Source organism: Triticum dicoccoides, chromosome 5A (assembly GCF_002162155.2).
Source record: "Triticum dicoccoides isolate Atlit2015 ecotype Zavitan chromosome 5A, WEW_v2.0, whole genome shotgun sequence".
In the NCBI taxonomy this organism is placed as follows: domain Eukaryota; kingdom Viridiplantae; phylum Streptophyta; class Magnoliopsida; order Poales; family Poaceae; genus Triticum; species Triticum dicoccoides.
The window spans coordinates 60770829-60789778 of record NC_041388.1 but is presented as its reverse complement, the minus strand read 5'-3'; the positions used below and the strand labels follow the sequence as shown (position 1 = coordinate 60789778).

At 43.3% G+C, this 18950-nt stretch overlaps 3 protein-coding genes across 5 annotated transcripts; 2 read left to right on the top strand and 1 right to left on the bottom strand.

Annotated features, from left to right (window-relative positions):
• Window positions 1-1602: 1602 nt before the first annotated feature.
• Window positions 1603-6438, top strand: LOC119299306 (F-box/LRR-repeat protein 17-like). 2 transcript variants are annotated; one of them, XM_037576544.1, is made up of 11 exons: window positions 1603-2398; window positions 3539-3640; window positions 4115-4259; window positions 4341-4525; window positions 4660-4764; window positions 4870-4967; window positions 5080-5318; window positions 5417-5483; window positions 5590-5675; window positions 5835-5933; window positions 6062-6438. In XM_037576544.1, the coding sequence occupies exons 1-11, from the start codon at window positions 1791-1793 to the stop codon at window positions 6119-6121; spliced, it is 1794 nt and encodes a 597-aa protein (XP_037432441.1). In that variant the 5' UTR covers window positions 1603-1790; the 3' UTR covers window positions 6122-6438. The 2 variants fall into 2 exon arrangements, with proteins under 2 accessions (XP_037432441.1, XP_037432440.1); XM_037576543.1 differs by having other exon boundaries at window positions 1606-2398; window positions 6059-6431.
• Window positions 6439-6680: 242 nt separating this feature from the next.
• On the top strand, window positions 6681-12834 carry LOC119299307 (putative uridine kinase C227.14). 2 transcript variants are annotated; one of them, XM_037576546.1, is made up of 13 exons: window positions 6681-6934; window positions 7363-7490; window positions 7570-7613; window positions 8491-8568; window positions 9184-9376; window positions 9446-9476; window positions 9557-9615; window positions 9693-9766; window positions 10154-10240; window positions 10406-10467; window positions 10558-10586; window positions 10955-11080; window positions 12453-12834. In XM_037576546.1, exons 1-12 carry the CDS (start codon window positions 6844-6846, stop codon window positions 11039-11041), a joined length of 963 nt encoding a protein of 320 aa, XP_037432443.1. In that variant the 5' UTR covers window positions 6681-6843; the 3' UTR covers window positions 11042-11080; window positions 12453-12834. The 2 variants fall into 2 exon arrangements, with proteins under 2 accessions (XP_037432443.1, XP_037432442.1); XM_037576545.1 differs by having other exon boundaries at window positions 7333-7490.
• A 1154-nt stretch (window positions 12835-13988) lies between these two features.
• On the bottom strand, window positions 13989-17833 carry LOC119299305 (auxin-responsive protein IAA30-like). The gene is made up of 5 exons (XM_037576542.1): window positions 17305-17833; window positions 15774-15976; window positions 14766-14898; window positions 14570-14631; window positions 13989-14450 (listed from the first exon to the last, which is right to left on the bottom strand). The coding sequence occupies exons 1-5, from the start codon at window positions 17628-17630 to the stop codon at window positions 14413-14415; spliced, it is 762 nt and encodes a 253-aa protein (XP_037432439.1). The 5' UTR covers window positions 17631-17833; the 3' UTR covers window positions 13989-14412.
• Between the last annotated feature and the right edge of the window lie 1117 nt (window positions 17834-18950).

Sequence of the window (18950 nt, the reverse complement as noted above, 5' to 3'; positions counted from 1 at the left end):
TATATATATATATATATATATATATATATATATATATATATATATATATATATATATATATATATATATATATATGAATTGTGTAAGATATGGGATCAAATTACAGGGGAGGTTATGATCAAATATGTAACATAACTGTACATATTGTCATGTACAGATTTTTGGACACCTTATGCACCAGGGGTAAAAAGGTCTTTTCACGTCTGTCTTTAACACCGTTAGTGAACAAAATGCACTAGAGTGTCATATTGGTAAAGAAATTTAGACTACATGTCAAATAGGTAAGAAAAATTTCTTTAGGGTCAAATAGGGAACCACATTTTAAGGTAGTGTCAAATAAGGAATTCTCTCGAGGACCATGGGCCGACTAGGTTAGTACCCCCTGGTCCAAGACACCGTCACTTGGGCTCCTCACACAACCCCACATCACGGTCCAGGCTTGGACCGCATGGGCCCACCGTGTGGACTCCTGGTGGCTCTCCTCTGGCAACCTCCGGCGCTCCTGACTCCGTCTAGATGGGAAACTTCGCCTCGTATTTTCATTATATTTTTATCACCCAAACAATGTTTTCTGAAAAGTCCAAAAACATGTAAGAACAATAACCAAGATTGGGCATCGAATTATGAAGTTAGTCCAATAAATCAATATAAAATTGAGCAAAAATGATGCAAAATGGTATAAAAGTAGCATAACATAGCCAAAATTATAGATACGTTTGAGAAGTATCACGCACCACTCTTACTCCACCTCAACATGTGAGAGTTATAAGATCGATGAACCCTTATTCATCAACAAAGACCTAGACGTCGTCGTTGCTTTAGCAAACACCATATTAAATTATCTTAGTTTTAGTTTCATTTGGTTTATAGATTAGTTTGATCTTTATTATCGGGTGGATGCAATGAAGAATATGATGAACTATTTCCAAGCATAGGGTTGGGTGGAACCATAACTCCGTTAGGTGTCAGATGGTGTTGCGGTCCTGCTAAATGTCTTCCTTTGTTATCTTGGTTCGGTTCAATACTTCTTAAGAAAAATAGTACACTGAGCCGGTATGCTTGCTGGGCGTCATGGACCTATATGCACTTTGAGAGGTGCAATACATCACCAGTGACGTCCACTAGCTATACAAGCCAACACAGCCAACATGCCAGTATATCTGACATGTCCAACGTAATATCTTGCCCCGGGGGCAATATATCATCAGTGTCCGTTGTTCGTTTCAACAAATACATTACCCAAAAAAAGAAATAACCCCATGCTAGTGTGAAAACTGCGAAATCTCCCCATAAATGCTCACCACGTTTTCATGAAATTGCGTAATCTGCACTCATGAATACGGAAGATATTCACCACCCAGTACCGGCATGGACTCGGTCCACGAGGGAACCACCAGCCGCCCAGCTGGAAAACCCCGTCCGCACCGCACGCAGCCAAAGACCGAGCCCACGGGGCGCTCCGATCCGATCGAGTCTGACTCGGCCCGCACACATGCAGCTGCCGCCGCCGTAGAACCCAAACCACCCAAAACCCCCGAGCCAGCCCCCGCGTCCGCCTCCGCGCGCGGCGCCAAGCCGAAAAACCGAACCAAAAATGGAAAAAAGAGGGGAAGAAAGAGCTCGCGCGCCAGAGAAATGGCGCCAACCGCGCGCCCCTCTCCCGCCCTGTCTGTCTCGCCCCACCCTCTATTTCCTCGCCTCTCCACACTCCCCCCATCAAACCCTACCCTGGCTACCCAATCCCATCCATCCCATCCTAGCCCCAGCCCCAGCCCCAGATCTCCGCTCCCATGGCCAGCTCCGACGCCGTGTCCGTCGTCCCCGCGCCTGACGCCGCCGCCGCCGCCCCCGCGCTGCCGGCGGTCGCCAAGAAGCGGGGCAGCTACAACTGCGGCCGCTGCGGGCTCCCCAAGAAGGGCCACGTCTGCTCCATCCCCGGCCCACCTGCCGCCGGGGCTGGGACGGCGGCGGCGGCCCCGGAGCACAAGCCGAGGCGCGCGCTCCACTTCGACGAGGCGGCGGCGGCGGGCGCGCTGGACGTGATGCCGGTGGCGGCGGCGTATCCGGCCCCGCACCGCCCCCCGGAGAAGAAGCCGAGGGTGGATGTGGTGGACGTGGATGATTCGGAGCCGGAGTCGGGCGGTGTCGGGAGGCCGGGGTTGGTGGCCGTCGGCTCCGGCGTGCGGGTGCCGGGGGAGGTGGTCATTGAGGTGCTCCGGCGGCTTGCCCCGAGGGCAGTCGCGGCGTCCGCGGCCGTCAGCCGCGGGTGGCGTGACTGCGCGAGGCGGGTCTGGTGGGGGGCCGAGGAGCTCCGCCTCCGCGCTGCCGGCGTTAGCACCATCGGGACGCTGCTGCCGCGGTGCCCCGCGCTGTCCAGGCTCGTGCTCCGCATGGAAAGGTTAGGAAAATGCACAAAAAACGAACCCGATCCGGCCGATCCACGAGCAGATCTCTATAACCAACTAATCTTGGTCGAAATGGGACGACGGACAGAACGTTCTTGCTTAATTCACCATCGCTTAGACGGACTAACGGATGAACACGCCCGATCTACGCCCAATTTGCCAATGTGTGATCCGATCTGGCGCCGTGAGATCTCACCTCGTTGTGGACCCTTGATCGGCGCCGATCGGAATCTATACACAAGCAATTCTCCACGAAGAAAGGTATTTAGACATGGTAGATATTGGAAATGGACAAGCTGTGGCGAACCTGATCTGCTTTTTTAGAAATGGACAAGCTGTGGCGAACCTGATCTGCTTTTTAGAAATGGACTTGCTGTGGCGAACCTTATCTGCCTTTTAGAAATGGACTTGCTGTGGCGAACCTTATCTGCTTTTTAGAAATGGATTTGTTGTGGCGAACCCGATCTGCTTCTTTGATGCGATTTTCTTGGTGGTACATCTAGTCATGGTGCTGTGAGATCGTTATATGGATCCCTGATCAGTGCCTGACTTGATCTGTGACTGAGAGTTCATGCTAGCTTTGATGCATAATGCGTGCCCAATGCTAGATCAGCAATATGCTGAATATTTCATTGTTAGTGCAAGTGGGCACAAGTTTTTTTTTCGTGGTATCTTTGATGCATAATGCCTGCCTAGCTCAGTTTCTTGCCCTGCAATTTGTGCAAGTAAACGTATAATTCTGGTTAGTTTTGTCATAGATTTTTGTTGGGAGAAAATATTTCCTGATCCTGTGACCTCAGGGGATTTTATTGGTTCTTTATGCAGAGCAGGAGAATCAGTAGGCAGATCTTTTTTCCCCTCTGAACCTTGCACTTAGTTAGAAACTTTGCTTACTTTTGTCATACTGAATGAAATCAGCAAATGCATAGCCCTGATTTAGTTTCAAATAGTGTCAGAAAAGCAAGTATGGTTCTTCTTGCAACAAGGTCGTTAACTTGATCTAGTTCTATGGGGACTTTAGTCATGATTAGATCACACATGTTCCAACCTATTTTTTGGCCAGAAAGTTCCATTCAGTTTCTTGACTGAGAGGTATATTCTAATTAACATGTTCCTTTGGACATTTGATGCAGTGATGTTGATGCCACAATGCTTGCATGCCTTGCATTTTCCTGCGCAAACATGCAATCTCTGGAGATAAGCATGGCTGATAGTGCAGTCAACCGGATGACCGGGTACGTTGAACATCATCCCTAAATCACAAATCCTGTGAAATTCTATCTTTCCATGCATTTAGTCCTCTGAAATCTATGATTTCTAATGTTGTATCTTTAGTGTAAATGATACACACATTTACAAATGTGCACTACCAAAATACCAAACTGTTTACTATTATTGCTTGAAGATGCTTACTGTTCAGAATGTTGTTTCATGCTGCAATATGCTGCCTTACTATGCTGTGCATTGTCACCATTTACATGATCTTAAAAATAATTTACACAGGATACCAAACTGTTTACTATTATTGCTTGAAGTTGCTTACTGTTCAGAATGTTGTTTCATGCTGCAATATGCTGCCTTACTATGCTGTGCATTGTCACCATTTACATGATCTTAAAAATAACTTACACAGGACAGTTTATGGATAGATTAGATGTTAAATTACAAGACCAAGTGATTTTTTAACCAACACTTGTTTGTTTAAACAGGGATGAGCTTACTAGATTTATTTCGGAGAAGAAGTCTCTGACAGTTCTTAAAGTAGATCGCTGTAGTGGTCTTGGTTTTCTTAATATAAACTCTACAAGCCTTTCAACCCTTTGGCTATCAGATCTCTCTTCCATCACAAAATATGTAAGTTGGCAAACTTTTATAATTGTTGAGTTATTTTGGTATGCTGTTTTATAAATTGATTATGTTGTTAATTTCTTACAGGTCATAAACTGTCCTAATTTGAGTGAGCTCTCACTGATTTTTTCCCAACAAGATAATGATTCTACCGATCTGATTAGTATGATGGATAGTCTGGGCCGCACCTGCTTGAATTTGAGAAAATTGCACATATCCTCAATTCACTTGTGCAATGAAGCTGTGTTTGCTCTTGGGAGTGCTAATCTCAGGTAAATTCACATATTGCTATAGTCCAAATGGATTGTTGATCAAATTTCAGGAATTGTGCTGGACTGAACTTTTAATATTATTCTTGCTTATTTCATTTCAACCACCTTATACATTTTTTTTCTTGTTTCATCAGGGGCTTGTGCATGCTGTCCTTGCTTCTAGGTAAAAAAATAACAGATGCAGCTGTTGCATCTATTGTTCGTTCTTTTACAAGCTTGGAGTTGCTTGATTTAAGCGGGTATGTGCTGGTTTTTACGAAGCCTAATGGTTTGGAGATGATATTTTGTTTTCTACAGTCATGCAAAATAAAGCCTAAACCAACACATGATACTTAAATCTCCAGATCTTGTATCACTGATAATGGGCTTGGGATGATCAGCAAGGCATTCCCTGATACCCTAACCAGGCTGCTGCTTGCTATGTGCCCAAATATCACCTCATGTAAGCTTGAACCTTCACATTGCTTGTGTTCCTTTGTTCCAGTGATTTCAGAAATATCACATTGCCCATAGCTGCAAATATCTAAAGCTTTTCCTGTTTATGTGATCTGTAGGTGGGGTCCAGGTGGCCGCAGTGCAGTTGCCACTTCTTCAGCTCATGGACTGCGGCAAGAGCTTATGTGCTAATGTGCAGCCTGAAGCACCCCGATCATACTTTGGTGATCTCAATGGGGGGATTAGGTTTTGCTCAAAACTACAGGTCACAAGGAAGCAGCAACCAACTTACCAAAAGTTGATTATAAAGCATGCTAATCTGAAAAAACTTAGTCTATGGGGCTGTTCTGCAATAGATGTAAGTGCTCAAAATTCATGATTGCTAATTTATTTGTATTCCGGTCTGTGTACACAGTGAAGCTATGTTCTTACTACTGTTCTCTTCATCTATGACAGGCCCTATATGTAAATTGTCCAGAGCTGAGTGATCTGAACCTCAACTCTTGCATAAATCTGAATCCAGGTGTGACATCCTCATTCTTGTTTGGTACTGAATTGGATGCCTCTTCAGGTCCAAACTTATAAATGGTTAGTGCATGAGTATTTACAGCCTATGAAACATTCTGCAGAACGGTTGCTTCTTCAGTGTCCAAGCTTGAAAGATGTTCATGTCACTGGATGCCGTGACATGTTGATCGGAGCAATCAGAAACCAGGTACTGCTGATTTTCAACCACCCGTGTGATAAGAAAAACCTTAGCTGTTGCAACATTAATTGCCAACTTGTGCCTGAGCTCCTGCACGTAGCAGGGGGCAGCCTTGCCATAATCTTATGTTCCTGTTTCTAAACGAGTTGCCACTCTAAATTTTGCCAGGTTCTGAATGAGTTTGCAGCAGGAGAGCCTCGCATGCCTTGCAAGCGCCTTGCTGATGGCTCGAAGCGGGTGCAAGTCCCTCAGTTCATGCCAGAACAGGTATTGAACTGCACCTGCAATGCCGCAACACTCCCCAATCCACACCCACGTCTTTACGCAGTGTTGATTCATTGCTCTCTGTGTACTCTGATCACTCACATTCCTTAACTGTGAACCCTTTTCAGCAGTTTGAGGACGAGAAATGGTGCGGCAAGTCGCGGCGAAGCCAGTGCGCCGTGCACATCTGAGCTGAAGCAAGGCAGTCACTTGCAGAGCCAGCCGAATAGCTAGCAGTCCAACAACCTAGGGGGGCACAGGAAAAGGAAGATTAGTTAGGCTGTGATGTTGTAAGGCTGGCTGAGGGCACATAATCTGAGCCTACTGGTGTTGTAGTAAACTCTACCGTTCTTGTTTCTCTGAAAAAATCTCATTTGTTTCTTCCCTGCTGAATTCTTCTGTTGGACAATAAGGGCATGGTGTAGTGTATGCCTAGCACCCTTGGTTCATCCTGGAAAATAATCTTGACATAAATTAAATATTTATTGGTGTGTCCATGTATTATTTTTGTCATGTTCCTACTGATTTGTTTAATCTCTTGTTTCCAAATGGATGCTGCTGTAACTGTAAGCCTGCAAGTGCATACTGTCTGGTGTAGATTTCCCAGTGTGAGCTGGCAGCTGGGGCAATTTTACAGTCGGGTCCTGGGGATGCACTTGCATTGGAGATTAGTATGAGGGGCCCAGATGGGAAGTTCCACCTGCTCTTTTTGTTTTATTTTATTATTATTTTTCCTGAAAGAAATTCACTCCCTTTCTGAATCGGAACCGAGCAGAGTTGAATCGGATAGGAATGAAAAGATTCTGATCCTTACTTAATCCTCTGGATAATCCAGTCTAACCAACTGCAGCGTTTTTGTCGCTTAATCTCACTCTGGAAGAACAGCACGCGCTCCTCGATCCAAAGAGGAGCCATGGAGTTGTCGGGTTCCATCGCCTGCCCCACGGCGGCTCAGGCGCGGCTGCTCCGGCCGCCGGCTGATCTTCCCTGGCTCGCCTCGCCTCGTAAGTGATCTATCCCCCTTCTCTTTCCCATCTTCCCGGCTAGCAGGTAGGGTGGTTCGGCCCCGCGATTTACTGCTTCGTCCCCGGCGCCGGTTTCGATTAGGGGATCGCCGGCGAGGCTTTGCTCTGCATACGGTTGAATTGTAGGCGGCGGCTGATTCGTAGACTGATTCTACAAACCATGTCTCCGATTATCCTGCACGACTGACCGACCTGCAGTCAGGCTAGATTATTATCCATTTTTAGTGATAAAAAATCACGACATACTAGTTACCTGTTGATTCTATTTTATTTCCAAAAAACACGAATGTGCTACTTCGATCCATATTACTACTTGTCACTGGTTCAGTACAAAGTTGAGGGAGTATCTATTTCTCTTATCTGTCTTTGCTGAACAGCTCAAAGGCGCAATGTCCCTGCCTCTTCAGGATACATATCTTGTAGGAGTTTTGCCGTGAGAAGCAAAGTGACCAAGGCGATGCCTTCACTGAGTGTGAGCATTCAGCCTGCATTTCCTCAGCCAGTTACTCGGGCTACATGGAAGAAGAAACACAATGTGAGCAGCCTTTTCTTCTCACACAGTTCTATCATGCGTGTTTTTTTTTGCTATGTTTGATTCCAACATCTCTTTCCAGGTTACATGCTATCAGAGACAAGGAGCTCCACAGATAGAAGCCAAGTAAGTTGCAAGTGTCATTTATGAAGGAAAACAATCACCACATCGTCAGAATTGGCCTATTTGATTTAACAAGTTGGTCTAGCACATCCCCCAAAAGTTATATTTGAGGGCAAATCTAGCAGAACATAAGAACTACATATAAGTTGTTATTAACGTGCCGCCACCAAGAGCGTCTGGAGATCGCCAAGTGGGCTGCAGGACCCAGCCTAGCCGGAGGCGGAAGACATGGGGGAAGCACCGTCGAAGCCATATATAGCGCCCCGGAAGCCTATGCCTTGAGAGGCAGCCTGAACCAACTTGACATCCAACATCTCCAAAACCAACACCAGGGATGCCGCGAGCAAACAAGACGACGCCTTCAAGAAGGAGAATGACGCTGTGGCGTCGTCGCCGTCCGATCCAAAGAGTTGGACCTAGGGTTTCCCCCGGTGCTCAAAGAGGAGCACATATAGAGGCCATGGCAGTGCCTCCAAGGAGGGAACATCACTCGCAACTTGCAAGCGTCGCCGCTGCCAGCATCGGCAAGCCAAGCAGGGATTTTGCCCCGGCCCGAGTCTGAGCAATCCCGTAGCCACCGGATCAGGATCTGAAGAAATGGAAATCAAACGTTGGTCGGAACCGCAACCACAAGAAGGGGAGCTAGTTTTGCTATTTACTGCATCAGTCAGTGCACATTTTTCATGTTTAAAAAGGGGAAAACTACCAGGATGTGTTAATATGCTGTGATTGTCTCACCTTTTTTCAGCAGTAATTTAAACTGGATTATATCTAGAGTAGCTACATGGTGGTACATCTTTTCAATTTTGAGTAACAATGGTTGAGTTGCATCGCATGACTTGAGATGCTAACAAAAGTTCCTCTAATTTTAAACTTGAAGGTCAATGGAGGAAGTATATGATTCTTTGGCTGAGCACATTCTTTCTGTCTTCAAGAGTATCGATAATCTTGATTCAAAGTAAGCTGTTTTTAGAAATGCTGTTGGGTACGTAGTGAATTATTTCCGTCGCAACAGTTTGTACCTGTATTATTTATATGTTTCTTCTGCCGTAGAATATCGATTCTTAACATTTTTATCAATAAGTATACACTGTTATCTGTTCGCCATTAGAAGCAAACAGAAACATAATATTTTGGTCCAACCTATTTTAGAGTCAAACAGGAGCTGGTTAACTGAACACAGTATTTTTTGTCCAATGCTATACAAGAACTGTCTGCAGTTTCTTCCTGTTAAATACAGTACCTTACAAGCACCTAGTCAGACAAACATGTTGAGTCTGAAATACAGTGGATCTTTAAGATGTGGATATCATTGAAAACAAGGCATCTTTATCCATTTGTTATTCAAAGCATAAAAATGAACCTTATCAATGTAGCTTGTCCTCCTCTCCCTTTATTTCTCCTCCCATTTCCCTTTTTTGGGGCAACTGCTATATTTAACAATTAAGATGGTAAACGAAGAAAATCTGATGAAATTACTGGAACAATAGCTTATGTTAGCTCTCCTGATAGAAATTATTGAATCGCAACTCTGCTGATCCACTTAATAATACCACTCGCAAATATTGAACAGATATATTGTTGGTCTGGCTGGCCCACCTGGTGCAGGCAAGTCTACTGTTGCCTCTGAAGTGGTTCGACGCGTCAATATGCGTTGGTCTCAGAAGCATACAAAAGATAGTTCACTGAATTCAAATGAAGATATTGCGACAATGCTTCCCATGGATGGTTTCCACCTTTATCGATCCCAGCTTGATGCAATGAAGGTTTGTTCTCTGTTGAGAAATCCATTTTCTATTTTTCTTCTAAAGTTATTGACACAATGGTGCTTTTAGGATCCAAAAGAAGCACATGCAAGAAGAGGAGGTGAGAAGGGTTCTCCGCTTGATATGTTTTAATAAAATATTGTTTTCACAAAGTACTGACATTTGATTTGTTAAATTTAGCACCATGGACATTCAATCCATCACTTTTTCTGAAATGCCTACAGACCCTAAAGGAAGAGGTATTTACTAATTTCATTGTCAAATTATATGAATTCTGCAGCAGTAAATATTTTCGAGCTAACATCTTGGTTCATAGGGGTCAGTCTATGCTCCATCATTTGATCATGGTGTTGGTGACCCAGTCGAGAATGACATATTTGTAAAGCCGCAGTAAGTTATTTTGCAGAGTATATGGACATGTTTCTTAGCTGACTTAATTGGAATGTAAAACCTGCCCAGATTATTCACAGTAATTAATGGTGCTGAACTACCGACTGTAGTACCTTTTACAGCAACTTGACTTTTGCATGTCCTTTCTGCTATATAACATTGCAATGTCCTAAGCTTATTTTATTTGAAGCAGTGTCCTAACCTATGACGGCATGTGATTGTTCTGCTATTAATCTTCATCAGAAGTTAACCTCGCTATTTCCACTTCTGTAGTTTCGACGAGAATAGACCCTACAACTGTCATAACTTCTCCACAGTTTCGCTACATTACCGTGATACAGATGGTGCTTGACCCATGCTTTTTGCTACTTACTATGATTTTGTCAGGCACAAAATAGTGATCGTCGAGGGGAATTATTTATTACTGGAAGAAGATTTTTGGAGGGAAATTAGAGACATGTTCGATGAGAAATGGTGAGTATGCAGGTTTCACAACCATATGTGAGAGAAATACAATTTTATCAATCATGAATACCAAGTCTATGTAGCTCTTCAGTTTCATGTAACACAATACACCCTTGTTTGTTCATCTCAAAAGGGATAAATTGTGTTTCTAATGGCCAAACTTTATCGTCTCAGGTTCATTGACATTGACATTGATGTCTCCATGCAAAGAGTGCTCCAGAGGCATATTGGCACAGGTTTGCCTCATCCACGATTGCTTTGCTCCTTTGAGATGCACTATCATTTATGCATCTAATTCCATTTTCTGCCCTGTTACTGTTTGCCAGGGAAAGAGCCAGATGTAGCAGCATGGCGGGTAATTATCATCCTCCATTCTTGCCTCTCACACAAGAACAAGCATATGCTCCTTACATACAGCCACATAAAACGCTCATTCAGTGTCTTATGTTGACTTTATAACCTGTGCATTAGCTTAGACTTGCATATTTCATCTAATAAACAATTCATGCCAAAATGGTTCATTTGTGTTGCTTGTTTGTAGGATTATTTGATTATATTGTTATACCATATAGGAAAACCTACATAAGTAGCTATTCCGTAGGACATTTTCGGTTAAGCATATGCCATCTCTGTTGAACGAAGACATATTTTTTCATGCTTCTAATCGCAGAGTTTCTGAACACTACAACTTCTTACCGTCTCAAAATTTGTCTTGTGAATCAGATTTCATACAATGACCGGCTGAATGCTGAGCTTATCATGGAGTCAAAAAAGGCTGCAGATCTTGTAATCAGATCTGTGGACTACTGAAGCTAGACCCCATGTTTCTGATGGCAATTTTGATTTTCGGTAATAATTCTTGCCCTATGCCGATGTTTGTACATAGAATAAGTCAGCTGGCTGTTTCCATCCGTGGTGATTTAGTGCATAGAATAAGGTATTCCCCCATCAATTTGTTCTCGAGGAATAACTCAATAAACGACATCATTTTATTTTAATATTTCTGTCTGTACAGTTCTGAATCCATAAAGCTTCAGTGATAATAAATGGTTGTAGTTTGCAAATCTGGAACTTCAGTTCATGTGTTGATGGTAGTTTGTTGATGCAGTAGGTTGTGTATAAGTTGCAACCTTAAGAGATGAGTTACCTAGTTAATCAAAAGATGATCCTTCACCATAGGGCAACTGATTCAGAACTTCAGTTCGTTTGTGTTGCCTGTTTTGTAGGATTATTTTATTATATTGTTATACCCCAGGAAAACCTACACAAGTAGCTATTCAGTAGGGACATTTTCGGTTCAATGAAGTCATTTTTTTTCGGAAATGTTAACGCCTACACGTGTGGGCGTTTGCACATCGCCCACACGCCTCCATCACCACTCATTTGCCACGTATGAATAGATGACATCAGTAGAATTTTTTTTGGTTTTCGGCTTAAAAATGTTGTATTTCCTAAATAAAAAAGCGAACTAAAAATCCGTTTTCACCATTAAATCCGTCTCAACGAGATCTTCAAAACTAGACCCCATGTTGATATGTTTCGACGATTTTTTTTTTGCCAGAAGTTGCCACTATGTTTACACTGCAGTTGTCATAGGGCTTAAACTAAAGTTGCCATGTGGCAATTTTAGTTTGTAGATCATGGCAATTTTAGTATTTTGATGATGGCAGCTCCAGTACTTTGACCATGAAAATTATTTTTTGTATGAACCATGGCAATTTTACGTGCATGTATCATGGCAATTTTAGTTTATGGTTCATGGCAAGTCTAGTTTCTTAATTCCCCGTTTTATAAATGTCAAAATTTATATTTAAATGTAGAAGAAAATAGCTGAAACATATCATGGCAACTTTAGTGTAAACATCATGGCAATTCATATGCAATAGACATGACAACTTTTAATCCTAAAAAAATTTCATCAAAACATATCAACATGGGATCTAGTTTCGAATATCTCATCGCGAGGGATTTAATGGTGAAAACGGATTTTCAATCGGATTTTTCGTTTAAGAGATAAAACATTTTAAAAACTGAAAATCCAAAAAGATTCCTACATGCATGCGATGACGTGGCAATCTGTTTACATTAGAGACGTGTGGTGCGTCTCCCTTACTGCCACACGTGTGGCAGTTAGCGCGACCCTTTTTTTTTCATGTTTCTAATCATAGAGTTTCTGAACACTACAACTCCTTACGGTCTCAAATTTTTTCTTATGAATCAGATTTCGTACAATGACCGCCCGAATGCTGGGCTTATCATGGAGTCAAAAAGGACTGCAGATCTTGTGATCAGATCGATGGACTACTCAAGCTAGACCCCATGTTTCTGATGGCAATTTTGATTTTCGGTAATAATAGTTGCCCTATGGCGATGTTTGTACATAGAATAAGTCAGCTGGCTGTTTCCATCCGTGTTGATTTAGCGCATAGAATAAGGTATGCCCCCATCAATTTGTTCTTGAGGAAGAACTCAATAAATGACACTCTTCAAGTATCTAATCATTATATCATTTTATTTTAACATTCCTATTTGTAACATTCCTGTTTGTATACAGTTCTGAATCCATAAAGCTACAGTGATAATAAATGGCTGTAGTTTGCAAATCTGGAACTTCAGTTCATGTGTTGATGGTAAATTGTTGATGCAATAGGTTGTGTATAAGTTGCAACCTTAAGAGACAATCTATCCAGTTAATCAAAAGATGATCCATGGCTTGGAGGAAACAATAAGATAACTGCTTGTTTCCATCCATGGTGATCTGTGTACATGTATAATCTATTCCTCCACCAGTTTGTTCTTGATGCACAGTTGAGGAATAATCGAATAATTTCTGTTTATTCTACTGATAAGAGATAGTCTTGCAGCATTTATCTAATAATATTATTTATTTCAGCAGTTTTGTTCGCACAGTTCCGAATCCGTAAAGCTTTGGTCTAAAATGCCAGCATGGACGCAATTCATGCTCTGATGGTAAACTGTTGATGGATGCTAAACATCTTGTATGTTGCAACCTTAAGAGACAAACTATCTATTTGCTCAAAAGACGACCCATGGCCGGTAAGAAACAATAATATCCGTAGTGACCACTTTTAACTGAGCAATTTCTTGGTGGAAGCAACACAAGATTGCCTTGAGAGGAGGACAATGTGCACTTGAAAAGACTCAAGGCTGGCATCATTACCAGGGGACATGATCTCCAAAGGGAAATATGTTTTGCTTAATCTAACATGCAAAGTCACCTTTAGTTGGGGGAGATACTCATGGCTAGGAAGGTACAGCTGAAAGTTCCCAGAAATCATGGCAACACCCTCCAGCACTTCATGTTTTTCTTTTGTTGGCCTTCTCTAGAAAACAGGGAAAGGACAGCTCAACTTTGTCCAACCCTGCACCCTTTATCATGACACAGGGCACAATGCACCAAACAATGGCATGTATAATAATAGTACATGACAGCAAAAGATGCAGCAAAGTGTGATGCCTCATAATACCGGTGAGAGCTAGTGATTGGCATATGAAAATCAAGTGTGCACATGGGCTGTGCATCCCTCCCCTCCCAGTTGGCTCCAAGTCTAAAGAAACATGGACAGCCAAGTTGACACACACATTGATTTGTATGTCGACAATGCACCACAGAACAAAGCATCTCTATTCTACCATCGAATCCTCTCATGATTCTTCAGTGGAACACCATTATAAGTTCACAACACCAGAATGAATCATGTCAAAAGGAAGCACAATGCAAACTCATAACACAATACAATTAACATTTAACACCTTGCAATAAATATTTGTTTTGTTGATACACCATGCTGATAATTAAACAACTTTTGATGGACAAACCGCAAGAGGAAAAATAGGGCGCCTTTGCATTTTGTGCCAAGAAGAGACATAAGAAGAGAGGGAAAAAAAAAGGAAGAACAAGCAGAGCAAAAAAGAGAAGACACAATTATGTGGCAGACAGGTACAGATACATCTCACATGTTCTTGGCTTCTTCTTTCTTATGTATATAACAAGATGAGACTTGGGACTGACTGACTGGAAAAGAGAAGATCACAAACCAAAATGACTTCACTGATCAGGAGATACAGACTTAGACTTAGGACAGAGAATATGATACAGGGATGAGCAAGCAAGGTTATAGGTATTTTGATTCTTGCATAACATTTAGTGCATCCTCTCCTCAGCTCCTGTTCTTGCATTTCTCCATTGCCCTTGGTGCTGAAACAATTCAAAACAATTCACAATCAAAACAAAAGTCGGCCCAAATCTTAACAAAACCTCTAGAAAGAAAAAAGCATTTCATCTGCTGATCTGAAACTTAAGGGAGATCTACTGACCAAGGCCAATAGCTTCTGATCCCTTCATTATCCGAAGGCGCTTGCACGACTCGACGAACATCCTGAAATTTTAGAAAAATGGAGCGTTAGATCAGACCGGTACTCATCAAAGATTCAAAGTAGCACTTCAGATGTTTGAAATTAAGTACACAAATGGAGAATTATGCATATGGAGAATCAAGGATGCAGCACTCACTCCCACGGGACGTCGCCAACGAGCATCCAGTCGCCGTCCTTGTCCTCGTACGTCGGAACATACTCGGATCCATTGAGCAGATCCATCAGCTTGCTCTCGTTCATGCCGTTCATCCCTGGAGTTCCACAGTTTCCTGAAGTGTGACAACACGTACACTGGGATTAATATCTAATTCCAGAGCATCAACAGTAACTCGGGAAATACATAGTGCTAGTTCAGAGCAGTTGTTATGGTCTAATTAACAACGGGAAGTGCCGAATAAAGTTCCGTATCAAATCAACGGAACACAAATCTACAATCACCACAACAGAGAAAAACCAATAATTGTTGTTTTGGGAAACCAACCATTGGTTGCATCTTTTTTTAAGATGCACGCTCCAACATGTTGGATTATTGCTTACTGGGTATCAAGTTACAACGACTCATGCTAATCATGAACCAGCCAAAGATAGCTAGCTGAGTGAGCAGATGCCATGATCATGAGCTTGCTAGCTGTGTGTACATATGGTAGAGAGACAAGGACATTATGCCACAGACAGGGAAGACACCTACCAAGGAATAGGATCGACGCAAATCATGCACCCCTGGCAAAACCACATGGTGACCACCACCACACATGCAAATGGAAGTGCAATCATATACACAAGTCATGCATGCATGTACCATATATAGCCAGTAACTTTATAAATATGTTGTGATCTTTTTTTGTGTATAAAAGTTCAGGAACACTACAGCTAGATACTAGATAGAAAACAAAAGCTAGATAGAATAGCAATCTTGTTATAAATAAATGGGACTAGGGTTTAGGAAACACAGTTTTAGAAAATTCAGCGGTCTAATATGCACATTTTTTAATATTTTTTTTTACACACATATATATGCGCTCATGTGAAATTTCGGTGTTCCGAACAGGCCAAGAGCGTAGAAATATATAGGCTAGTTATAAATGAAAATGTTGCGGCTGCTCTAGTATTGTGTTAGAGATATGTAGAGAAGAAGCATGCATACCGATGGTGAAGGAGCTGAACATCTTCTCGAGGGCCTTGGAGAGGTCCTGGTAGGTCTTGTACATGTTGAGGTCCACCTTGCGCAGGTAGGGCGCGCCGTCCATGCTCACCTTGACGAACGCAGCTGCCGCCGCCGGCGACGACTTCTCCGCCAGGATGTTCTTCCGGAACGACCGGACCGGAGGCCACCCCACCACCTGCGCCCTGGATAAAATTGACCGCCCAAACGATTTGGTTAGTTTTAAACATGTTATGTTAAACTAACATACATACATACATACATACATGCATGAGTTCTTTCATGATCCATGAGGTGCAAATATATAAAAATTCAGATCCATTTTGTTCCCCCTTCTCTTCACTCTTCTATCAAACGAAAACTTGTGTGGCAACGCATGACATGCATGCAACCTTTGTCCTCTCGTTTCTGTTATCCACACATGGCACATATATGCACATACATCTCCACAGCACATCTTCAACTGTTTACTCAGATGAATAAAAACAAAAACTACTGCATATGGTTACTTTTTACCTACCATTTTCTTCTTCATACTATATATATCTACTAAAGGTCTAAAGTAACACAGAATATATATAGAATGTAATAAGTTTGAGCCTGATTTGTACAAGGAGGGAGGAGATGAGGACAAGGGGTGCAGATAGATCTAGAACGCCGAACCCAACAAGGTGGGGCCATGCCATATCTTGATACAGTGCATGCCATGGCCGGGAAGGAAGGGGCAGTATGGGCAATATGGCAATCTATTATCTTTCTCCTCCATGGCATTGTAGCGTGAGGACAGGATACGAGTGATATGGGGATGATGGCGACGTGGACAAAAAAAGTAAACCGTGCGAGAGGAGGGAGGGGCAGCAGTGCAGTGGAGTGCAGTGTGCGTGGCTTTCTTTTATCGTGTCGGCACTAGGCACTGTCCCCCACTGCCCCACACGTAACATGCTGCTGTCTCTCTGCTGGCCACTGCCACTGCTGCCGCAGATGGAGATGGATGGATGAATCTCTCCCTAGATCTCATCTCACCCATCATCTCCTCTCTCTTCCATGATCAGTGCTCGATCTGAGATGATCACCGAACATGCATAGACTACTCAGTACTCCCTCCGTTCCTAAATATGTCTTTCTTGACATTTCAAATGACTACTACATAAAGATGTATGTAAACATATTTTAGAGTGTAGATTCATTCATTTTGCTCCGTATGTAGTCATTTGTTGAAATGCCTAGAAAGACAAGTATTTAGGAACGGAGGGAGTACTAGCTAGATCGATCGTGGCGAGAGAAGCAGAGCGATTCATGCCGTTAACTGCCCGTTAATCAAGTTGGTTTTGCTCGCAAAGGAGTTAGTTAGGCTGGCGTTTTCATGGGATTTTTTTTGAAAGCTTGCGTTACGAAGAGCCTACAATACACGAGGAAGACGAGCAGAGGTGAGCTGAGCTGCATGCGTGAGCATGCAGAGCAGAGCGTAGCAGAGAGGTGGGTGGAGTGGAGATAGAGATGGAGATGCACGTACTTGGGCGCGCGGGGCTTCTCGGCGGGGTCGGGCAGCGCGGCGGAGGTGACGACGCTGCTCTGGCTCGGCGACCTCTTCATCTTCCCCGCGCCGGCGTCCGTCGCCGTCTCCTCCTGGTTCTCCGCCGCCGCGGCCGCGACCACGGCCACGTCGGCCCGATCCTCCTCGGCCGGCGCCTCCTCGCCGGCCGGCTCCAGCTTCAGCTTCAGGTCGATGGTCTCGGCGAAGCCCCTCTTGCCGGAGGAGCTCCTGGCCTCCCCCTCGCCGCCGCCGCCGGGCAGGCCGAGCCGGAGCTCGGTCGCCTCGAAGCCCAGGTCCGCCGCCATTGCTAGCCGGCTCAGCTCCTCGCTTCTCCTTCTTCCTCTGCTGCTGCTGCTGCTGCTTGGTTTGCTTCGCTCGTTTCTGCGTTTCTTGGCGAGCTTTCGGGGTTCGGTTTGGCTGTTTTGAGAGGCTGCAATGCGGAAGGCGAGCGATGCAAACGCGGATGGAAATAGATAAAGAGAGAGGCAGAGGAGGGGAGGGGGGCAGGCAGAAATAATAATGGCAGCGAGGGTGTTGGTGTGGGCGTGTAGAATAATAGGGCCATGATAATGCATGGCCAGCCTCTTTTGCGCCTAGCCCCTCTGCTAATATTTTCGATTTGTTCTCTACAGCTATTCATTTGTTTAGGCGCCTTAGACTCGGTTTGTAGTTGATGGAGTATTATATGCCAACTTATTTTATAATTGTGGTGGAGAATAGATATAAAATTTAAAAATTAACTGATGATTAGACAAATAAGATACTATAACGCATAGAAAAACTACTGGTTAAAATTAACTAGATTACCATGATCCACAATACAATGCCAGCGCAATGCTAGTTTGCTATTGTGCTTGTGCATAAGACTACTAGTTTCTGCGACAATTCTATATTTAAACATATTGTTAGCGCAACTTAAGTACAAAAGTATTCCTTGTCTTGATGGTGTGGCTAGTGTCGTCGCCTCCTCGAAGTGCGTGTGAAGGCGTATCTCCCTCGGATCTCACGCGACTCAGTCGATGTTGGTGTTTGATGGATCTGTTTGGATTCAATATTTGTCTAAGTGTTTGCAGATTTGATCCCCTGATCTACGCTTCTCTTCATCGACGATTTATGCTACTCTGGTGCACTGGTTATGTAAGGCCTTAGCACAATGACTCTGACCGTCTATTACTCCCTCCATTTATAAATAAGCTCTTTAGAAATTTCAAAACGGATTACATTCAGATGTATGCAGATGTATTTTAGAGTGTACGTTCACTTATTTAGCTATGTATATAGTCTATATTAAGATGTTTAAAATGACTTGCCGGTTTCGGTGAGGGAGGGGAAATGAAGGCGATACTTTCGGCTGGTGGAATGATTCTAGTCATCGCTAGATGGTTCATGTACCTAGTTATATTTTTTATTTTCCGGATGTTCTTTGTACCACCATTATTGAATATGAATAGATTGAAGGTCTCTCTTCAAAAAGTACAAAATTACCAAATGCATGGACGTAGCTGATCGTTTACTTACTTTTCTGCAGTAATGCTACATCTACGTAAAACACAAACGTAAAGTAACGTAAACAGCGACGTGGTGGGCTGGGATTGGAGAGAGGGGGAGGAAGGGGCCCACCCCCG